Consider the following 20,434-nt stretch of genomic DNA (forward strand, 5'->3'; position numbering starts at 1 on the left):
GAAGAAGAAGAAGAAGAAGAAGAAGAAGAAGAAGAAGAAGAAGAAGAAACAAAACAAAAACTTTTCTCCTTCTTTCGGAGGCTCGCGTAAAATCGAGGAAAAAAAACACTTTTGTTAAGAAAACTTCTGCCGGCGATGCGGCCCCAACCTCTGAAAAAGAAATAAAAATAAAAGCAAGGTTTAGCAGCTCGGGATATTTCTGCTCTGAGCTGTCCCAACGCCGTCCGGGTTGGAGAAGGTTCGCAGATCGAGGGGTGGATCGGAGGACAGGGGATTCCCCTCTTTGATTGACACATCCTCCCTCTGCCCGCGTCTTTTTTGGGCGCTTCTCTGTCGGGGGAAAGAAAAAAAAGAGAAGGGCCTGGCGATTGGCGCAGGGGAACATGGCTCTGAGTTCCCGGGCGCACGCTTTTTCCGTGGACGTTTTAATGGGCAATGCCAATCCTACCAAGCGCAAACTGAAGGAGCTGGAAGAGGAGCTCTCCTCCGAGACGAGGACGGAAAAGGCAGCTTTCAGGAGAAGCCAAGCGCCCGGTAAGCCCCCGTTCCTTCCCGGGTCTCTTTCCAATTTAATCCATTTAGGGAATCAGCAGCAGTGAGGGATCGGGACCTTTAAATCTACGGAAGCCTTCCTCCCCCCCGAGCGGCGCAAGCTTCAGCCCCCCCCCCTTCCCCCGGATTCTCTCATTTGTTTCCCAAAGTTGGAAGGAGCAAAGAGTTTTATTTATTTAGTTTATTTTATTTATTTTGGTTTGGCAAGCATGTAAGAGAAAACAAGTCTAAGTATGAATATAACATGTAAACATAGAAGTATAAGCAGGTGTATCTGTACACATAAGAAATGAGTGCAAATAAATGGGGAGAGTAGGACAGGGACGTTAGGCACGCTGGTGCACTTATGCACACCCCCTTACAGACCTCTTAGGAATGGGGTGAGGTCCAGGATAGACAGTTTAAAGTTGAAGCTGTGAGGATTTGAGGATAGATGATAGGTAGGTAGGTAGGTAGGTAGGTAGGTAGGTAGGTAGGTAGGTAGGTAGGTAGATGATAGATAGATAGAGAGATAGAGATAGAGATAGAGATAGAGATAGAGATAGAGATAGAGATAGAGATAGAGATAGAGATAGAGATAGAGATAGAGAGGCAGGCAGGCAGGCAGGCAGGCAGGCAGGCAGATGATAAAAGAATACTTGAAGCAACATGATAAAATCTAACGGGTTTTTCAAGGTAAGGATTAACAATTTAGGTCACAATATTTGTTCTGACATGTTTATTTTGTATATACCGACCTAAAGCTTGTTTGTTTATTATTTAGTTTGTTAAACATGTACAAGATAACAGGTATAAGTATAAACATGGACATGAACAAGGGGAATGAGTACAAATAAATGGGGACAGTAGGACAGGGACGGAAGGCACGCTGGCGCGCTTATGCACGCCCCTTTTACGAACCTCTTAGGAATGGGGTGAGGTTCACAGTTTAAGATTAAAATTTTGGGGGGTTGAGGCTGTAAGTAGAGCATTCCAGGCGTTGACCACTCTGTTGCTGAAGTCGTATTTTCTGCAATCGAGTTTGGAGCAGTTTACCTTGAGTTTGTATCCATTGTTTGCCCGTGTATTATTCTGGTTTGTAGGATTGGGTTTCCCCAATTCAGCTGAACTACCCTTGGGCAATACCTAGGATCAGGAATTCGCCCGTCAGAATGTAGTCCCACAACAGGTTAGCTCACAAAAATAGTGCTAACCAAGATTAGCACGAATGGGTCATTGTCAGGCAATGTGGCTGCTTATAAGGCTGAACGGGTTAAGTCCCATGAATCCTTCCCTCGAATATCATGGAGTTTACAGCCCTGGGAATTCTGCCCGGAGTGGGTTTCCTTGGAAGTAAGTCACCCAGACTTCAGCAAAGGAAAGGTCACCAGACTGGAGTCTGATCCTATTCCTTCCTTTCCGAAACGGATAAAATCCGCCTCGGTTTTCCTCTCCCGTCGTCCCAACACAAGGCTGGCTTTATTTATGAATTTAATTTGATTAAATTCATAAATAAATTAATTTAATTGGAGTCATTCCTTCATGACTCCAAGAAAGGCAAAGCATCACACCAGAAAGAAATTCATCGGGCAACCTAAAAACCTCGCACTAAGCTAGAATGTGTGATTTCCGACTTTGGCTAAATTGCATTTGGAATAAGGCAGACATTGTGTGTTATTTACGAAACTCTGCTTAAGCAAGCCATGGCTTGTTGAACACAGCCAATCTTTTCTCAAGAAAGAGAGGACAGGGGAGCAGATTCTGTGTGACTCCCTTGGTTATTTATTAGACATGAATTCTAATTCCTCAGAATTAGAAACAAAATAAAGCATGTTTGTTTTTAAAGGAGAGAAACTGGTGTGAGAGAGAAGAATATGGATTGAGATAAGCCTCAACTGAGGGTCAAGGGGGCCCAAAGGCCACAGGAGAATCACCTCATGGGTGGAACAGAAAATAACAATACAGCCACTTACAAAATTATCTGTTTAGTAATATGGCCCCTAGCTATAGGGGCTATGTTTCAATAACAAATACCAATTTCAGATTTCAAAAACGAGTCAATTGCTGAACAATTCCGCAATTCCACTAATCCCAGCCAGCTTTTAATTTGGGAGAGAAATGGAAGCCAAGGCTGAAAATATAACATGTAAGGGAACTATTTCCTTCAGGCGCCATAGGAGAATTCCTGTCCATGCTTCTAATGGGTGTTCTATGGGGACAACCTAAAATGACGGAAAAACTATATCTTTGAAAGACCTTTCTGGCTAAGGAAGGAAGGCCCTGGAGCAACTCAAGAAGGACTGACATCACCATTTTTCTCTGCCCGGAAGAAAGTCTAACTGAGCCCCTGAACTGGATTCACAAAACCTTCTTGACCCACTTAAACAGATAATGGCTGCATTGGCTCAACCAAGAAAGCTGGACTTGTGCTCATCCCTGTTGGTTAGTTTTCTATGTTGTTATTAGTTGCAAAGTCGTGTCCGACCCACCACAACCCAATGGACAATGTTCCTCCAGGCCTTCCTGTCCTCTATCATCCTCTGGAGTCCATTTAAGCTCATGCCAACTGCTTTGGTGACTCCATCCTGCCACCTCCTTCTCTGTCATCCCCTTCTTCTTTTGCCCTCAATATTTCCAGCATCAGGTTCTTCTCCAGGGAGTCCTTCCTTCTCATTAGGTGGCCAACGTCTTTGAGTTTCCTCTTCAGGATCTGGCCTTCTAAAGAGCAGTCAGGGTTGATCTCCTCTAGGACTGACCAGTTGGATCGCCTTGCAGTCCAAGGGACTCGCAGGAGTCTTCTCCAGCACCAGAGTTCAAAGGGCTCCATTCTTTGGCACTCAGCCTTCCTTATGATCCAACTTTCACAGCCATCCATTGCAACTGGGAAAACCGTAGCCTTGATTATATGCACTTTTGTTGGCAGGGTGATGTCTCTGCTTTTTAGGATACTGTCTAGATTGGCCATTAGCTTTCTGTAGGACTGGATAATTTGTCACTCAAGGAAGCGGTCGCTCAGTGGCAGGTCCTGTGAAGACAGTCCCTAATCAGAGACCTCAAAGGTCATCTCCCTTGCTTCTCATATTTTATTTCTCTTTTTCCAGAAAAGAAAACCAAAGGAGAAATAACCCTATCTCTTTGCGAGGAAGCCAGAGAAGAAACCGGGGACATTCAAGTGGACTTACAAGGCTCGGAGCTGTGGAAGAGATTTCATGAAATTGGCACCGAGATGATCATCACCAAAGCTGGCAGGTAAGATCCAGGGCTTTTAGATGATGGTGATGTGTGCGCACTTATTTCGTCTTCCCTCTTCTGTTGTAGATATCCTGACCTTAAATAGTTTCCCGGCCCTAGGAAGGTATTTCGTTCTGCTGAATTACAAAATGTTTGTGGTTGAAGATGAGAATATGGTTTTATTCTGTATTCACACACTGACCTTATTCGGACTAGTCCTTAGGAAAGGGGGTCAACCTATTCTTCAAAGCACCTGAGGGGAGAACAAGAAGTAACGAACAATTAGTAAGTGGAAGGGCTTGGCTCCAGAGGTTTTGGGTGCTTCACCACTGGAGATTTTAAAGAAGGGATTGGATGTTTTGTCTGAAATGTTATAAGATTGCCTGCTTTATGGGGGGGAGGGTGCACCAGAAGACCTCCAAGGTCTCTTCCAATTCTGTTGTTCCCTCCTTACTTTTTTCCTTCCTTAGTTTTTTACTTCTTTAGTTTCTTCCTCCCTTCCTTAGTTCCTTCATTAGTTTCTCCCTTCCTTATTTCTTTCCTTCCTTTCTTAGTTCCTTCCTTCTTCCTTTCTTATTTCTTTCCTTTCTTCCTCAGTTCCTTCCTTCCTTCTTCCTTTCTTATTTCTTTCCTTTCTTCCTTAGTTCCTTCCTTCTTCCTTAGTTCCTTATTTGCTTCCTTCCTTAGTTCCTTCCTTCCTTCCTTCCTTCCTTCCTTATTCCTTTCTTATTTCTTTCCTTTCTTCCTCAGTTCCTTATTTACTTACTTCCTTAGTTCCTTCCTTCTTTAGTTCCTTCCTTTCTTCTGTCCTTCCTTCCTTCCTTAGTTCCTCCCTCTCTTCCTTCCTTAGTTCCTTCCTTCCTTCTTTCCTTCTTCCTTAGTTCCTTCCTTCCTTAGTTCCTTCCTTCCTTTCTGTACATATAATGTTTCAGTTTACTATCTTAATCCATTAATGTGGTGATGGGTTTTTTTGGCACAGCATGTCAGGTGACACACCATGTTGCGTGAAACCAACCGTGGCCTGATTGTACAACTAAACAGTGAACAAACCATGGTTTAGTTTAGAGCATTTCAAAAACTCAGCCCCAGGGATTTGTGGTTCGAAGAGCTCTGCCAACCCCCCCCCACACACACACAATTGAGCTAATTAAATAAATTATTGTGATCTTTGGTGACTGTTGGGGGAGCAGTAACATTAAGCTTCATTGAAATTAATATTTTGATGCTGATCAGGTTCCCACTTGTGTACGTCAAAATACAAAATATTCATCAGCAGATAGAAACTCCTGGTTGGCTTTATCAAGGTTCAAGCTAAGAAGGGTTGGACTTGATTAGCGCTTAGATAAGAAACGTTCTGAGAATCTCAGGGCTACAGACTCGATATTCCAAAATTTAGAATAACAGAGTTGGAAGGGACCTTGGAGGCCTTCTAGTCCAACCCCCTGCCTTGGCAGGAAACCCTATACCACTACAGACAAATGGTTATCCAACATCTTCTTAAAAACTTCCAGTGTTGGAAAATTCACAACCTCTGGGGGCAAGTTGTTCCACTGATTAATTGTTCACTGTCAGCAAACTTCTCTTTAGTTCTAAGTTGCTTCTCTCCTTGATTAGTTTCCATCCATTGCTTCTTGTTCTAGCATCAGATGCTTTGGAGAATGGTTTGACTCCCTCTTCTTTGTGGCAGCCCCTGAGATATTGGAACCCTGCTATCATGTCTCCCCTAGTCCTTCTTTTCATTAAACTAGACATACCCAATTCTTGCAACCGTTCTTTACCGTATATGTTTTAGCTTCCAGTCCCCTAATCATCTTCGTTGCTCTTCTCTGCACTCTTTCTAGAGTCTCCACATCTTTTATTTTACACTGTGGAGACCAAAACTGAAAGCAGTATTCCAAGTGTGGCCTTACCAAGTCATATGTAAAGAATCATAATAAAATAACAACATCCCCGCAAAAAAGCAATTCCAAACCATAAAATTCCTATCGCTAAAACTAGATGGCTACAGTCGTAATGTCACCCTGAGTCAAATCGGCTTGGAAACAGATGCTTCTTTGCTGTGTGAACACAGCTAGTGTGGTTTGTTTGAACAATGATTGGTGGCTTTGTATATTATGCAAACCCCACAATAAATAAAATGGTGTTTTACTCAGTAAACCATGGTTACTTCAATGATGGTTTCATGAGAAGTGTGAACTGAACTGTGGGACTTTGTGATACCTCTTCCTAATGTATTTGCTTTGGGAGATGCAAAATTTGCCATCATTAGCAGTATGTCACTATAGTGATGACCAGAGGCTGCTATAAATCACCTGCATAGAAACTAAATGAAACCATGCCTTCTGATACAATATAATTTTAAAGCAATGTCTCTTCAGTAAAGCGCCATGAATTCTGTGTAACTTTGGGCTTAAGCATTTTAACATTGGGTAGAATTATATCACAATGCCTTGTTTTAGTTTCGTCTTGGCTCCATGCTTTCTCTTTTGGACAACCAAATGCTCTTTATCAGCTTAAGGGGATTACTTAAGACAGTTATGGTAATATATATTGATAAATCAGATGTAGTCCTTTCAGCATTAAAACTCACAGAAGAGCTGCACATCTTGTTATTTCTATGATTCATCTGCCCTTCTCCAAAAATGAGAGTTAAAAATGCATTCACAACAGGGCAACAGACAACTTTCATAACATTCCACCTTCGTTGAAATGCCCCGAGGGACACAAAAATGGAAAACAAAATTAAGTGTTATTGCTGTGAAACATTTTGGAGGAGCTTACTCTTATCTCTAGTTTGCTTTTCTTCTGCTATTTTTCTGCAAGTCTTATTCTAAATGTATTCGGTATTATAGGGTCCTTGATGTTCTCTGAGCTTGATTGTTTCCTTGAAGACATTTCAAGGTTCAAAGTTCATTTTATTTATATGCCACCCTATTCCCGGCGGGACTCAGGGCGGCGCACAAACCCAAAGGAGGGGAAGGGAAACACAAGAACTACAGCAAAAAGTACAAGGAATTTAAAACGGCCAACAGCCACACGATTCGAGAGGGGAAGGGAACTCATCAACCCCAGGCCTGCCGACACAGCCAGGTTTTAACGGCTTTTCGGAAGGCCTGGAGAGAGGTGAGGGTCCGAATCTCTGCGGGGAGCTCGTTCCAAAGGGCCAGAGCCGCCACAGAGAAGGCCCTTCCCCGGGTAGTAGCCAGATGACATTGGCTGGTAGACGGAACCCAGGGGAGGCCTAATCTGTGTGATCTAATGGGTCTTTGGGAGGTAATTGGCAGCAGGCGGTCTCTCAAGTACCCAGGTCCAATACCATGAAGGGCTTTATAAGTGACGACTAGCACCTTGAAGCGTATCCGGAGATCAATCGGTAACCAGTGCAGCTCGCGGAGGATAGGTGTAACGTGGGTGTACTGAGGTGCACCCACAATTGCTCGCGCGGCTGCATTCTGGACGAGCTGGAGTCTCCGAATGCTCTTCAAGGGCTGCCCCATGTAGAGCGCATTGCAGTAGTCCAGTCTTGAGGTCACGAGCACATGAGTGACTGTTGCGAGTGCCTCCCGGTTCAGGTAGGGACGCAATTGGTGCACTAGGCGAACCTGGGCAAATGCCCCCCTAGTCACAGCCGACAAATGATGTTCTAAGGTCAGCTGTGGGTCCAAGAGGACTCCCAAATTGCGAACCCTGTCTGAGGGGCATAAAATTTCACCCCCCAGCCTGAGTGCTGGAATACTAGCCAAATTTTTGGGAGGGAAACACAACAGCCATTCGGTCTTGTCTGGATTGAGCCCAAGCTTATTAACCCCCATCCAGACCCTGACAGCCTCCAGGCACTGGCACATCACGTCAACCGCTTCACTGAGTTGGCAAGGGGAGGACAGATACAACTGGGTATCGTCCGCGTACTGATGGTATTTTATCCCGTGCCGCCGAATGATCTCACCCAATGCTTTACCCAAGCACTGATGAGGTTACTTAGGTGGGTAATAAATCATCTGCAAGCAAACAACCAAACTCAGAGAGCACCAAGAATGACCCAGCCCTCCTCTTCCTCCTCCTCCTCCTCCTCCTCCTCCTCCTCCTCCTCCTCCTCCTCCTCCTCCTCCTCCTCCTCTATTATCTGGGTGTTGGGTAATGAAACACGTGCAAGAAAACAACCAAGCTCAGAGAGCACCAAGAACCCCACAAATCAACACTAGGCTACACTTAATCTCTTCTACTGGTATTTTGTACCTTGCTACTTGCAATACTTGTTTCATTTACCTAGACAATTATGAGAACTAGGAATATTTCCTTTCCTTCAGAGGCAGCCTCACACTTTCTGATACTCTTCCTGATGAAACTGTGGAGGTAGCAATAGTTGGAAAGCGGGCAGGAAGCGTACTGGATGCAACCAATTTATTTATAATTATGCAAAAAAAAATATTAATAAGTCATTTTTGTTCAACCAGCAATTCTTCCAAGTAAAAACCTTACCAGATTGGAGCATACAATTACTCCCATTGACCAACTGCAGAGATTTTTAGGAATTAAAAAAAAATTAAGAACTATTAAGAAGTACGGCTAACAAAAATGCCTACTTCTACAGCCAAGAAATTTATGTTGATCTGTTTTTTTTTTCTTTTTCCTTGTATTTTTCCCTCCAAATGGGTAGTACTAATTATATGCTAGGTGTGGTATAAATGCTTTGGAGTTGTGGGGAAAACCCCAGTTTGTGTGGCTAAAGTGTCTGAATGTTGGAGAGAATCGGGAGGAGGCAATGTGAACAGTTACAGTAAGGTAACACTAATTTTGTTTTACGCAGGAGAATGTTTCCTTCGGTCAGAGTTAAAGTAAAAGGCTTGGATCCAGTGAAACAATATTACATTGCTATAGACGTGGTCCCAGTGGATTCAAAAAGATACAGGTAAAAACATTTTCACACCCCCCCTCAAAGCACGTAAACCTGTGGATTTTTTGAAACTTAAATTCTTAACCCAAAGGTGCTTTTATTTAACCAAGAGGAATGGACATTGGGACAACCATGACCTGGATGACTGAGAATCTCCATAGACATTTAGACTCTAAGTTTTCATTCCTTCCTTAATTCCTTTCTTCCTTAGTTCCTTCCCTCCTTCGTTAGTTCCTTCCTTAGTTTCTTCTTTCCTTCGCTCCTTTCTTCATTAATTCCTTCCTTCCTTAGTTCCTTCCTTCCTTCATTAATTCCTTCCTTCCTTCTTTAGTTCCTTCCTTCATTAATTCCTTCCTTCCTTAGTTCCTTCCTTCATTAATTCCTACCTTAGTTTCTTTCTTAGTTTCTTCTTTCCTTCCTTCCTTCCTTCCTTCCATTCCTCTCCCTCCAATCTCCCCTTCCTTCCTTTTCTTCCTTCCTATCTCTTTCCTTTCTTTCTTTGTATCTCCCTCCCTTCCTCTTTATGAATGAATGAAAAATTATAGAAGGTTTTAGGTTGAAATCAGTTCAGAGATGTCAAGGTTTCATCCAGGGAAGATTTGAGAATGAGTTTGCCTGGTCTTCTTGGAGACCTTAGATCTGGAGAATAGTTCTTTCCTTTACTTGCCCTTAAAAAGGGAGATTCTCCTTGCCCACATGAACAAGATCTTCAGGGAGATCCCGTTTCCCTGAGAACAAAGCAAAGGGCAAACAACTCACAAGATTCACAACTCATAAGGTTTGTTTTGGGGCCTCCTCCTCCACCTTCTGCTTCTGAACCTCTGTAGTTGAAGCATATCTTCATCCTCCTCTCTCCTGCTAGTAGATTTTGTGGTTGAATACAACATTTGTAAAACCAGCTCTCCCCTTTTAATCATATTTTCCACACACTGGCAAAATACCCAGGCAGTTAACTTCTAAGTTGCTTCAACACAGAGCTGGAATCTGAAACAATAATGTCCAGCTTGAACTTGATTGGATTCTTCCTGAGTCTCACAGGCTCTGCACAGACTGAAGACCAAAGTGGTTATCAAACAATGAATGGTCAGTTCTTCTGCTCTTCTTATAGCTCCCTTTGAGGGAGGGAAGGAGGAGGCCTTAGATCACAAACACCAGTTGGCAGAGAAATGGGAAAAGTCCCTGGGACTTTGGAAAGTGCCAAGAGTTTTGGCTTCAAACTTCCCCAATCTTTCCGAAATGCACAATTCTTTCTCTTTCTCTCTGTTTCTCTGTTTCTCTTTCTCTCATTCTCTTTTTCTCTTTTTCTCTCTCTCTTTTTTTCTCTGTCTGTAGGTCTGTTTGTCTCTCTCTGTCTTTCTCTCCTCTCTCTCTTTCACTCTCTCTCTCTCTTTATCTCATTCTCTTTCTCTCTTTCACTCTCTTTCTCTTTCTCTCATTCTCTTTCTCTCTTTTTTCTCTCTCTCTTTTTCACTGTCTCTTTCTCTTTCTCTCTCTCTCTCTTTCTCTAGCCTGGCCCCTTCCCTACGTTCACATGCCCAAAAGAACAAGGGAGGAAAGAGAGGGAAAGGCCTCAGTCTAGATATCCACCCAACACTGAGACCTCTGTCTTCCCCCTGAATTTGGGGCTGAGATAGAGCCATGAGCTCAGCCGAGCTAAGAATGAAAAGAAGAGAGACAGCAACCAACTTTTAAAACTGATGGATGCCACAGAGGTTTTTGCAAGCAACACTTGGACCGTTCGAATCCTGGGAATAGGGAATACAGAAAGCAAGAAGGAACGATTAGTTGATTAAGTGGACTGTGAATGATTAGCCTGACTTCCAATGCGTAAATAATACTGATTGCAGTTGTACAGTGGAGAGTAGGATATGGTGAATTCATTTCCCCATGCTAATTGGGGGCCCTTGGCTCAAGACCTAGTATTTTAGTTTCCCATATGTTAAGCTGTAACGAGACTGATGTAATTTTTGGCTTAGTCCATCACACGAATCCTATTGTTGTGCCCTTTAACCTGTAATTCAAGGCTTAATGCTGGTTGGGTAAAATCAGTCGATTGTGTCGTACACAGCAAAAACAGTGTTGCCAACCGGTTGGGTTTGATGTAACCCTTCTTCCGTTTGGCAGGTACGTCTATCACAGCTCACAGTGGATGGTAGCCGGAAACACGGACCATTCGTGCATCACCCCTCGGCTTTATATCCACCCGGATTCCCCCTGCTCGGGAGAGACATGGATGAGGCAGATCATCAGCTTCGATCGGGTGAAGCTCACCAACAATGAGATGGACGACAAAGGGCATGTAGGTGTGGATTTGAGGTTACTACTTTACAAGGACAGAGGATGAAGGAAGGAAGTAGGGCCATCTCTATCATTTGGATGAGGGAATAAATGGGGAACTCATCCAAATTTGCAGATGATATCAAGCCGGCAGGAATAGCCAACACTCCAGAAGATAGGCTTAAGATACAGAAGGATCTTGAAAAACTTGAACATTGGGCACTATCTAATAAAATGATGAATGATCAATGGTGAAAAGAGTAAGGTTCTACATTTAAGCAACAAAAACGAAATGCACAGGTACAGTATAGGTGGCACCTTGCTCAACAGTAGTAACTGTGAAAGGGATCTTGGAGTCCTAGTGGAAAACCATTTAAATATGAGACAGCAGTGTGTAGCAGCTGTCAAAAAAGCCAACACAGTTCTAGGCTGCATAAACAGAGGGGCAGAATCAAGATCACATGAAGTGTTAATATCACTTTATAATAGCAATAGCAATAGCAATAGCAATAGCAGTAGACTTATATACCGCTTCATAGGCCTTTCAGGCCTCTCTAAGCGGTTTACAGAGAGTCAGCATATTGCCCCCAACAATCTGGGTCCTCATTTTACCCACCTCGGAAGGATAGAAGGCTGAGTCAACCCTGAGCCGGTGAGATTTGAACCGCTGACCTGCTGATCTAGCAGTAGCCTGCAGTGCTGCATTTAACCACTGCGCCACCTTGGCTCTTGGGAATGCCTTGGGAAGGCCACACTTGGAATAATGCATCCAGTTTTGGCCACCATGGTGTAGAAAAGATGTGGAGATGCTAGAAAGAGTGCAGAGAAGAGCAACAAAGAGGATTAGGGGACTGGAGGCTAAAACATATGAAGAACGGTTGCAGGAACTGGGTATGTCTAGTTTAATAGAAAGAAGGACTAGGGGAGACATGATAGCAGCCTTCCAATATCTCAGGGGTTGCCACAAAGAAGAGGGAGTCAAACTATTTTCCAAGGCAACTGAGGATAGAACAAGAAGCAATGGGTGGAAACTAATCAAGGAGAGAAGCAACTTAGAACTGAGGAGAAATTTCCTGACAGTTAGAACAATTGATCAGTGGAACAGAAGTTGCCTCCAGAAGTTATGAATGCCCCAACACTGGAAGTCTTTAAGAAGATGTTGGATAACCATTTGTCTGAAGTGGTATAGGGTTTTTTGCCTAGGCAGGGGGTTAGACTAGAAGACCTCCAAGGTCCCTTCCAACTCTGCTATTGTATTGTGATTTTGTGATTTTGTGATTTTATTGAGATTTGTAGGCCGCCCTTTTCCCTGAGGGGACTCAGGGCGGCTCACACAAAATCGGGGAAGGGGAGATACAGACAATAACAAAGACACATATAATAAAAACAGTAACCAACATGCATTCATCATTCGGGAGGGGCAACTATCTTCATCCCCAGGCCTGACGGGCTAGCCAGTTCTTCAAGGCTGCGCGGAAGGCCTGGACGGTGGTGAGGGTACGAATCTCCACGGGGAGTTCGTTCCAAAGGGTCGGGGCGACTACTGAGAAGGCCCTCCTCCTTGTAGTTGCCAGCCGACACTGGCTGGCCGATGGAATACGGAGGAGGCCCAATCTGTGTGATCTTATTGGTCGCAGGGAGGTAATTGGCAGAAGGCGGTCTCTCAAGTATTGTATTAGCTAGAGCAAGATGGTTGCCTTGGGAGACTTAGTAAGGGGAAGGGAAGGGAGGGAAGGGAGGGAGGGGGAGGGAGGGAGGAAAGAAGGAAGGAAGGTGGGTGAGAGGGAAAGAAGGAATGTAGAGAAGGAAGGGAGGAAGAGAGAGAGGGAGGGAAGGAGGGAGGGAGAGGAAGGAAGGAATTAACTACAACCGTTCTTCGTATGTTTTAGCCTTGAGGCCCCTAATAATCTTTGTTGTTCTTAAAGCAAATCTAATGAGGATTATTCCTAAGTATCCAAGCTCAAGGTAGAACTTTAAAAAAATCTCCAAGTTTAAGAATGATAACGTTCACTTTTTCTGATGGTTTCCCCTCTTCTTTCTCTCTCTTTCTCTGTGGAATGCAGATAATTTTGCAATCAATGCACAAATACAAGCCCAGAGTCCACATTATCCTACAGGATTCCCGGTTTGATCTTTCCCAGAGCCCATCTTTGCCTGCAGCCGGTGTTCAGACCTTCTCTTTTAAAGAAACTGAATTTACGACGGTCACAGCCTATCAAAACCAGCAGGTAAATTAACCTGCCAGAGGTACAAGCAGGTATTTTGTGGGCAGGTTGGCGAAAAGTATGATATTCACAGTTCTTCCTTTGTTGTTTGTCTGAAAAATATCCATAGATAACAAAACTGAAGATTGACCGCAATCCATTTGCTAAAGGATTTAGAGATCCTGGAAGAAACAGGTAAAAAAAAACCACACACCTGTATTTATTTGACTGACGGGACTATGGATTGTTTAAAGACTTTTAAATGGACAAAAAGCACATGCTTTTGTTCATTAATTGCCTACATTATGAAAGAAGCACACATCATTAATGACAATTGCCTGTAGCTTCTCCGTTTCCCCAGAATACTTTGAAGGCACCATTAAAAAAGAGTATTTGCAGCTCAGGGTTGAAATGAGGGGATCCAAGGTGCTCTCTAAGCTTGGTGGTTTTCCCGCAGACGTTTCATCACCAAACTAGGTAACATCATCAGTGCTAGTTTGAAGTACTGTCAAGATAAGTACTTGATTACAGTATCTTTTCCTGGGACTACCTGCCAGATTGTCGCTAGGAAAAGAGGCAGCTTTGTCATGACTTTGAAGTTAAAAAAAAATTAGTTCGGTAAATACATTTTGGACATTGGATGTGAATACGAGTAAAAAACAGTAGTTATTAGATTAGAAAGTTGTGGTGGCACAGAATTGCAGGCTGACTCTGCCGACTGCCAGCAGTTCGATCCTAACCAGCTCAAGGCTGACTCAGCCTTCCATCCTTCCAAGGTTGGTAAAATGAGGACCCAGATTGTTTGGGGGCCATATGCTGACTCTGTAAACTGCTTAGAGAGGGCTGTAAAGCATTGTAAAGTGGTACGTTTAAGTGTTATTGATATCTTCCTCCCTCCCTCCCCTCCCTCCCTCCCAATGGTTAGAATGCAGTATTGTAGAATAATTATGCCCACTGCCAGCAGTTCGATCCTGACCAGCTCAAGATTGACTCATGTGGTTAAATCTACCCGTGTGCTTAAAAGGTTCCCCTTGCACATATGTGCTAGTCGTTTCCGACTCGGGTGTGTGTGTGCTCATCTCCGTTTCAAAGAAGAGCCAGCACTGTCCAAAGACGTCTCTGTACTCATGTATCCGGCATGAGTAAACACCAAAGGCGCATGGAACGCTGTTACCTTCCCACCAAAGATAATTCCTATTTTTCTACTTGCAATTTTACCTGCTTTTGAACTGCTAGGTTGGAGGAAGCTGGGGCAAGTAACGGGAGCTCACTCCATTACATAGTGCTAGGGATTCGAACCGCCAAACTGTCGACCTTTCTGATCGACAAGCTCAGCGTCTTAGCCCCTGAGCCTTATGAATGAAGCTCTAGACATCTGCTTCAAGTTCCCTCCTCCAGTGGCCCTGTTCCATGGGAATGCAAATCTAATTTTAATTCTATCATGTTGCAGAGGTGTTTTGGATGGGCTTCTGGAATCCTATCCATGGAGACCATCCCTGACCTTCGATTTTAAGCATTTCGGGACCGAACGTCAGAGTGAGTATCGCATCTTCAATGACCTTTTCTTACTTTTCTCCTACATTTCTAGGTGCGCCTTTTTAAAAACTTCGGACTGTTTTAGTTTAAAGAACTTCCTTTTAAAATGTTGGTGGAGTTTGGCTGTTGAGTGGGTAGTGAAAATTAGTTTCTTTTTCATCATTGTGGCAAAAAATGGAACGAGTGAAGCTTTGGACCCTGAAGCAGTTTCCCCCCCCCCCTTTGTGAATGATATCTCTTCTTTGCCTTATTCTGAGCTGGGCTGATTAATCAAAGAGGAATATTTGTTCCCCTTTTAATTGATGAATGTCATTGCTCAAAGCTAGCAGCCTTGATGAATATCAAGGCTTATTTTCTGAGAGAGGCAATTATGTGCACAACATTCATTTTACTTTAAACTATCAGCCCATTCCCTCCCCTTCACTTCACTTGGCGTTCCTCCCCCCTCTTCTTCCCTTCCCTTCTCTTTTCTTCTCTTTCCTTTCCTCTCCTTCTCTTTGTGCCCCTCCCCTCCCTAACTCTAGCCTAGCCCCTTCACTTGACTTTCCTCCCCTCCCCACTCTTCCCTTCTCTTCTCTTTCCTTCTCTTCCCTTCCTTCCCCTTCCCTTTCCACCACTCCCCTTCCCCCTTCCCACCTCCCCTCCCCTCCCTAACCCTAGCCCCTTCATTTGACTTCCCTTCCCCCCCTCCCCTTCACTTCACTTGACTTCCCTTCCTTCCCCTCCCCTCTCCTTCCCTTTTTTCCCTGGATGGCTGAGATAAAAATGTAGAAATCTACGGGATTGTATTAATCCCATACAGTCTAATGTGGTTCAGATCAAACCTGGATGGATCCACTTCCAAGCCCTTTGAAAAGAAGATGGTTTGTCAGCCAACCAGAATCACTGAGAGTGAGTGGGCAGCCATTTAAATCCAGTAAAGAAATGAACAAATAAATCCAACAAACAAAGAAATAAGTCCAATAAATAAATAGATACATCCAATAAATAGATAACACCCAATAAACTGGCTCAAATGGATGTATCTATTTGATACATCCATTTGAGCCAGTTTCCATTTGTTTAGCCGAACTGACTTCAGTGCAATATCGTGCAAGGAAGACAATATAGGCTATCTTGTGTTCTTGGAGGAAACGAAGGGTTTGGATGCCAATTAAATAATATAATATTGTATATCAAAAATAGGATGACAGCATAGGGGTTCATGCATAATGAGCCATTCTCAAAATGGTTGGACATGGGATGAAGGCAGTGGTGGGTTTCAAAAATTGTTGGAACCTACTCTGTGGGTGTGGCCTCCTTTGTGGAAGTGGCTTGCCAGCTTGCCACCCATGTGGCCGGATGGGAGTGGCTTGCTGCCCATGTGACCGGATATGAAATTCTGAATTAGTACTTAGGTCAGTCCAAGTAGCTATTCAGAAACTCTGGCATTGAAGCATGCAAGTCTTAAAGTTGTCAAGTTACAAGATCCTTGCCAGTGGTGGGTTTCAAAAAATTTTGGAACCTCTTCTGTACGCATGGTCTGCTTTCCAGGTCCACTGGTGGAACCTCTTCTAACCGGTTCGGTAGATTTGACGAACTGGTTCTACCGAATAGGTGCGAACTGGTAGGAACCCACCTCTGGATGAAGGATGCCTATCAGAAGGGTAGATGATGACATGAATTTCAGCCAGGAAACAATGGAAGAAAGAGCAACCATATGGTTCCAGATGTGTCAGAAGACCAGCCTTTGTGTCAATCTGGTCCCCCATTCCCATCTCGATGAAGAATGATTATCATTAGACCATGGACCCTGGATGGCTGTAGGAATAATCCATGTGCCTGGACAAGGATGTCTTCTCCTACGTAGCCTGGTTCTCAATGGATGGACCAGATGTTCAGCAGATGTCCTCTTTTGCCAGAAGTAGGCAAAGATTTGTGAGTGTGGCATTGTTGATGCCAACCCCGTGAGTCAAGCGTGGTGTTTCTTCCAAATGCGCTTGAGTTGTTGAGACCAGATGTGTACAACTGCATTTACTTTCAAGAACTATATTCTCTATGGGACTGATTCAGACATGAGAAGATGAGCAGGAATCTCTAGCAAGGACTTGGTCCAAATTCATTTGCAGAATGATAATGCCTGTAGCTTTCCACAAAGAGTTAGACTCTTATAATGAGAGGGGGGGAGAGAGGGGGGGGAGAGAGAGAGAGAGAGAGAGAAGAGGTGAAAAGAGAAGAAAGGAAAGGAAAGAGGAAAGGAAAGGAAAGGAAAGGAAAGAAGGAAGGAAGGGAAGGAAAGAGGAAAAGAAAGAAAGAAGGAAGGAAAGGAAAGGGAAAGGGAATGAAAGGAAATGAAAGGAAATGAAAGGAAATGAAAGGAAATGAAAAGAAAGAAGGAAGGGAAGGAAATGAAAGGAAAGAAGGAAGGGAAGGAAAAGGTAAAGAAAGGAAAGAGGGGAGGAAAGGATAGCAGGAAGGGAAAGGAAAGGTAAGGAAAGGAACAGGAAAGGAAAGGAAAAGAAAGAAGGAAGGGAAGGGAAAGGGAAAGAAAGGAAAGAGGAAAGGAAAGGATAGCAGGAAGGAAAAGGAAGGTAAGGAAAGGAAAGGAAAAGAAAGGAAAGAGGAGGGGAAAGGATAGCAGGAAGGGAAAGGAAAGGTAAGGAAAGGAACAGGAAAGAAAAAGGAAAGGAAGGGAAGGGAAGGAAAAGAAAGATCCACAAAGACCTGTAAAATCTTGAAAATAAACCAGTTTTATTTTGGCACCTAATCCTCAACACAGTTCTGTTTCCTTTCCTGTTTCTCCCTCCTTCTTCCTTCTTATTTCCGCAACAATATTGTGAGTCGACCACGTTCTCTCTGAGGTTGTTATCCCACACATCTGGTGAAGTGAATTGAGAAACCCCAAAACAGATGTGACACAAAAGATACTACAAGACTCTGTTTCTTTTAGCACCATCCACAATTGTACAGCATGTTTTAACGATCACCGTCAAAAATAATACAAATGTAAGATTTGAGCTTGCTGTTTCACACGGTAACAGAAAAATATAATTTAACGTTGCCAGCAAACAATTTGCATACATTTCTTAAAATGCCCCTGGAGGAGAGTTTGCCCAAAGGAAAAATGGGAAATAAGCGAAAATCTATCCAGTGTGTGTAATATTTGCTCAAGTTTTTTAAAAAAATAATAATTATTATTTTTGGCAGCGGGAGGCATAGAGAAAACCTCTTGCTTATGATTGTAATCAGGTTGTTTTAATCCAATCAACATGATCAATTTTTTTCTTGAAAGCCACACTAAAAATTGGCGAAGAATGACAGCTAATGTATGGGTTCAGAATAGGTTCAGGTAATCCTCGCTTAATGACTGATCACTTATCAGCCACTGAAAGTTAAAATCCACACACCCCCCAAAAAAAGACCCAAGTTCCAATGGTGGCACTCCACAGTCACATGGCCACATTTAAAGTGCCTGGTAACTGGTTCATCTTTACATCTATTTGTCTATTCTCTTTCTCCCTCCCTCTCTCTCTCTGTCTCTTTTCTATCTCATCTTCTGTCTGTCTCTCTGTCTCTGTCTCTGTCTCTGTCTCTGTCTCTGTCTCTGTCTCTGTCTCTGTCTCTGTCTGTCTGTCTGTCTCTCTCTCTCTTTCTCTCTCTCCACTGTGGCACAGTGGTTAGAATGCAGTACTTCAGGCTACTTCTGTTGACTGCTGGCCAGTTGTTTGGCAGTATAAGTCTCACCACCTCATTGAGATGACCCAGAAAGCAAGAGCCGAGGTGGCGTAGGGGTTAGGGTGCAGTACTGCAGGCCACTTCAGCTGACTGTTATCTGCAGTTCAGCGGTTCTAATCTCACCGGCTCAAGGTTGACTCAGCCTTCCATCCTTCCCAGGTGGGTGAAATGAGGGCCCAGACTGTGGGGGTGATATGCTGACTCTGTAAACTGCTTAGAGAGTGCTGAAAGCTCTATGAAGCGGTATATAAGTCTAACTGCTATTGCTATTGCTAAATAAAGGACAGGATAGGGCGGGGGGAGAGTGGGCGGGGCCAACTGATCATCAGAGCTATCGGTTTGCCTGAACCTGTCCGAACCAGCTGAATACCACCTCTGATCCTGAATAGTATGAAAGGTGGAGAACAAAATTCCATTTGGTTTGCTATCCTTTCATAATGTCCTTTTACTCGCTTTATCCTAGGTGGAAGTTCCAGCTCATCTCCTGCAACGCCCTCCGGGGGAACCCCATCACCTCTCAGCTCCCTCCTTTCTCCTGCGGGTTCTCCTCCTACTTTTCACCTCTCTGCAACCAATCTTGGCGTGCCCTGCCCGGATTCTTACCTGCACCATCTTGGCCTACCCATCTGCTACAAGATTTGCCCTACCAATCTCTTAAGACAGCCGTCCCTCATGTTCCCAAGCCACCATAAGTTGGGAAGTGCCACTGGTCCTCACTTTTTCCCCCACTTCATGGTGGAGGTGCCCACCTTGTCTTCTCTGAGCATCGGCAATGTCAGAAGTGGTAAAGCAGAAGATCTAGACGGAGTGGTGTCCCAGGGGCCCAGTTCTGCGGGCCAGATGTTGTACGGCTTGCATGCATCTGGAAACATTTTCCCATCGGCGCCCGTTGCCCGAGAAACTTTAAACTGTGCCTTGCATCCTCCTTATGGGTTCTACGGTTATAACTTTTCAGTGCCGTCTAGGTTAATGAATTCATTGAGCCACTTCAAAGTGAGCGATGGCATGCCACCTCTGCTCCAGGACAGCAGGTGTAATCATTCTCCTTGGACATCCACAGTTAACCACTGCCTCTAAAAAAAGACTTCTAATCTCTCAAAAGTCGGGCCACCAACAATATCTGGACCACATCCTTCACCAAACACTAATGGACTGCAGTGTTTGGAACGTTGCAGAACACAAGGAGATGGACTTCCTGGAATTTTCTCCCTGCTCATTGAGAGGGGAAACTCTGTGCCCACCTGAGTGGGTGAGTAATAAGTTGGTGAACAAAGATGAACTTTGATGGAGATTTGCAAGTTCCTATGCCAGGATGATGGGGGTGAAACATACTTAAGGTCTACAACAGGTAGATAATATTCAGAAGTGGCTCAGACGGACATCTTAATTCACCAAACTATAAAACGTTTGTTTTTACGGGATGCAGTAGCTCAATGGCTGAAGCTGAGCTTGTCGATCAGAAAGGTCGACAGTTCGGTGGTTTGAATCTCCAGCACCACATAACAGGGTGAGCTCCTGTTCCTTTTCCCAGCTTCTGCCAACATAGCAGTTCGAAAGCATGGAAAAAATGCAAGTAGAAAAATAGGCACCATCTTTGGTGGGAAGATAATAGTGTTCTGTGCGCCTTTGGCATTTAGTCATGCCGTATATGACCCCAGGGACACCTTCGGGCAGCGCTGACTCTTCGGCTTTGAAACGGAGATGAGCACTGCCTCCTAGAGCCGGGAACGACTAGCCCATATGCGTGAGGGGAACCTTTACTTTTACCTATAAAAAGTTGGAGGAGGAAGTACAACACAATGAGACTCCGCTACACAGACCAGGACCAGAAATTATTTTTGTGAGTGGAGGAAAAGGCTTCTGAGAAACCTTAACCAAACTCTAAGCAAACTGTCTCGTGGACTTTTTTGAGAACATCTGATAAACAGCTATAAAGCACTATGAACCAATTAGTGTCAGGGATGTTCTTATGCATGTCGGAAAGAGGCGGTCATAAAAGCTAATTTATTTGGTTGCCTGGCTGAAAATTAAAGCTGTTCCTGGAATA

At 43.9% G+C, this 20,434-nt stretch overlaps 1 protein-coding gene across 1 annotated transcript; it reads left to right on the plus strand.

Annotated features, from left to right (window-relative positions):
- The first annotated feature begins 383 nt into the window (after window positions 1-383).
- Window positions 384-19,464, plus strand: TBX22 (T-box transcription factor 22). Its single transcript, XM_087727404.1, has 8 exons — window positions 384-534; window positions 3,633-3,780; window positions 8,570-8,671; window positions 10,781-10,955; window positions 12,997-13,161; window positions 13,268-13,332; window positions 14,588-14,673; window positions 18,851-19,464. The coding sequence occupies exons 1-8, from the start codon at window positions 384-386 to the stop codon at window positions 19,462-19,464; spliced, it is 1,506 nt and encodes a 501-aa protein (XP_087583530.1).
- The last annotated feature ends 970 nt before the right edge of the window (window positions 19,465-20,434 follow it).

This window comes from Thamnophis sirtalis, unplaced genomic scaffold (genome assembly GCF_051295495.1).
Source record: "Thamnophis sirtalis isolate CommonGarterSnake01/CBP01778 unplaced genomic scaffold, rThaSir2_p1.2 scaffold_13, whole genome shotgun sequence".
In the NCBI taxonomy this organism is placed as follows: domain Eukaryota; kingdom Metazoa; phylum Chordata; class Lepidosauria; order Squamata; family Natricidae; genus Thamnophis; species Thamnophis sirtalis.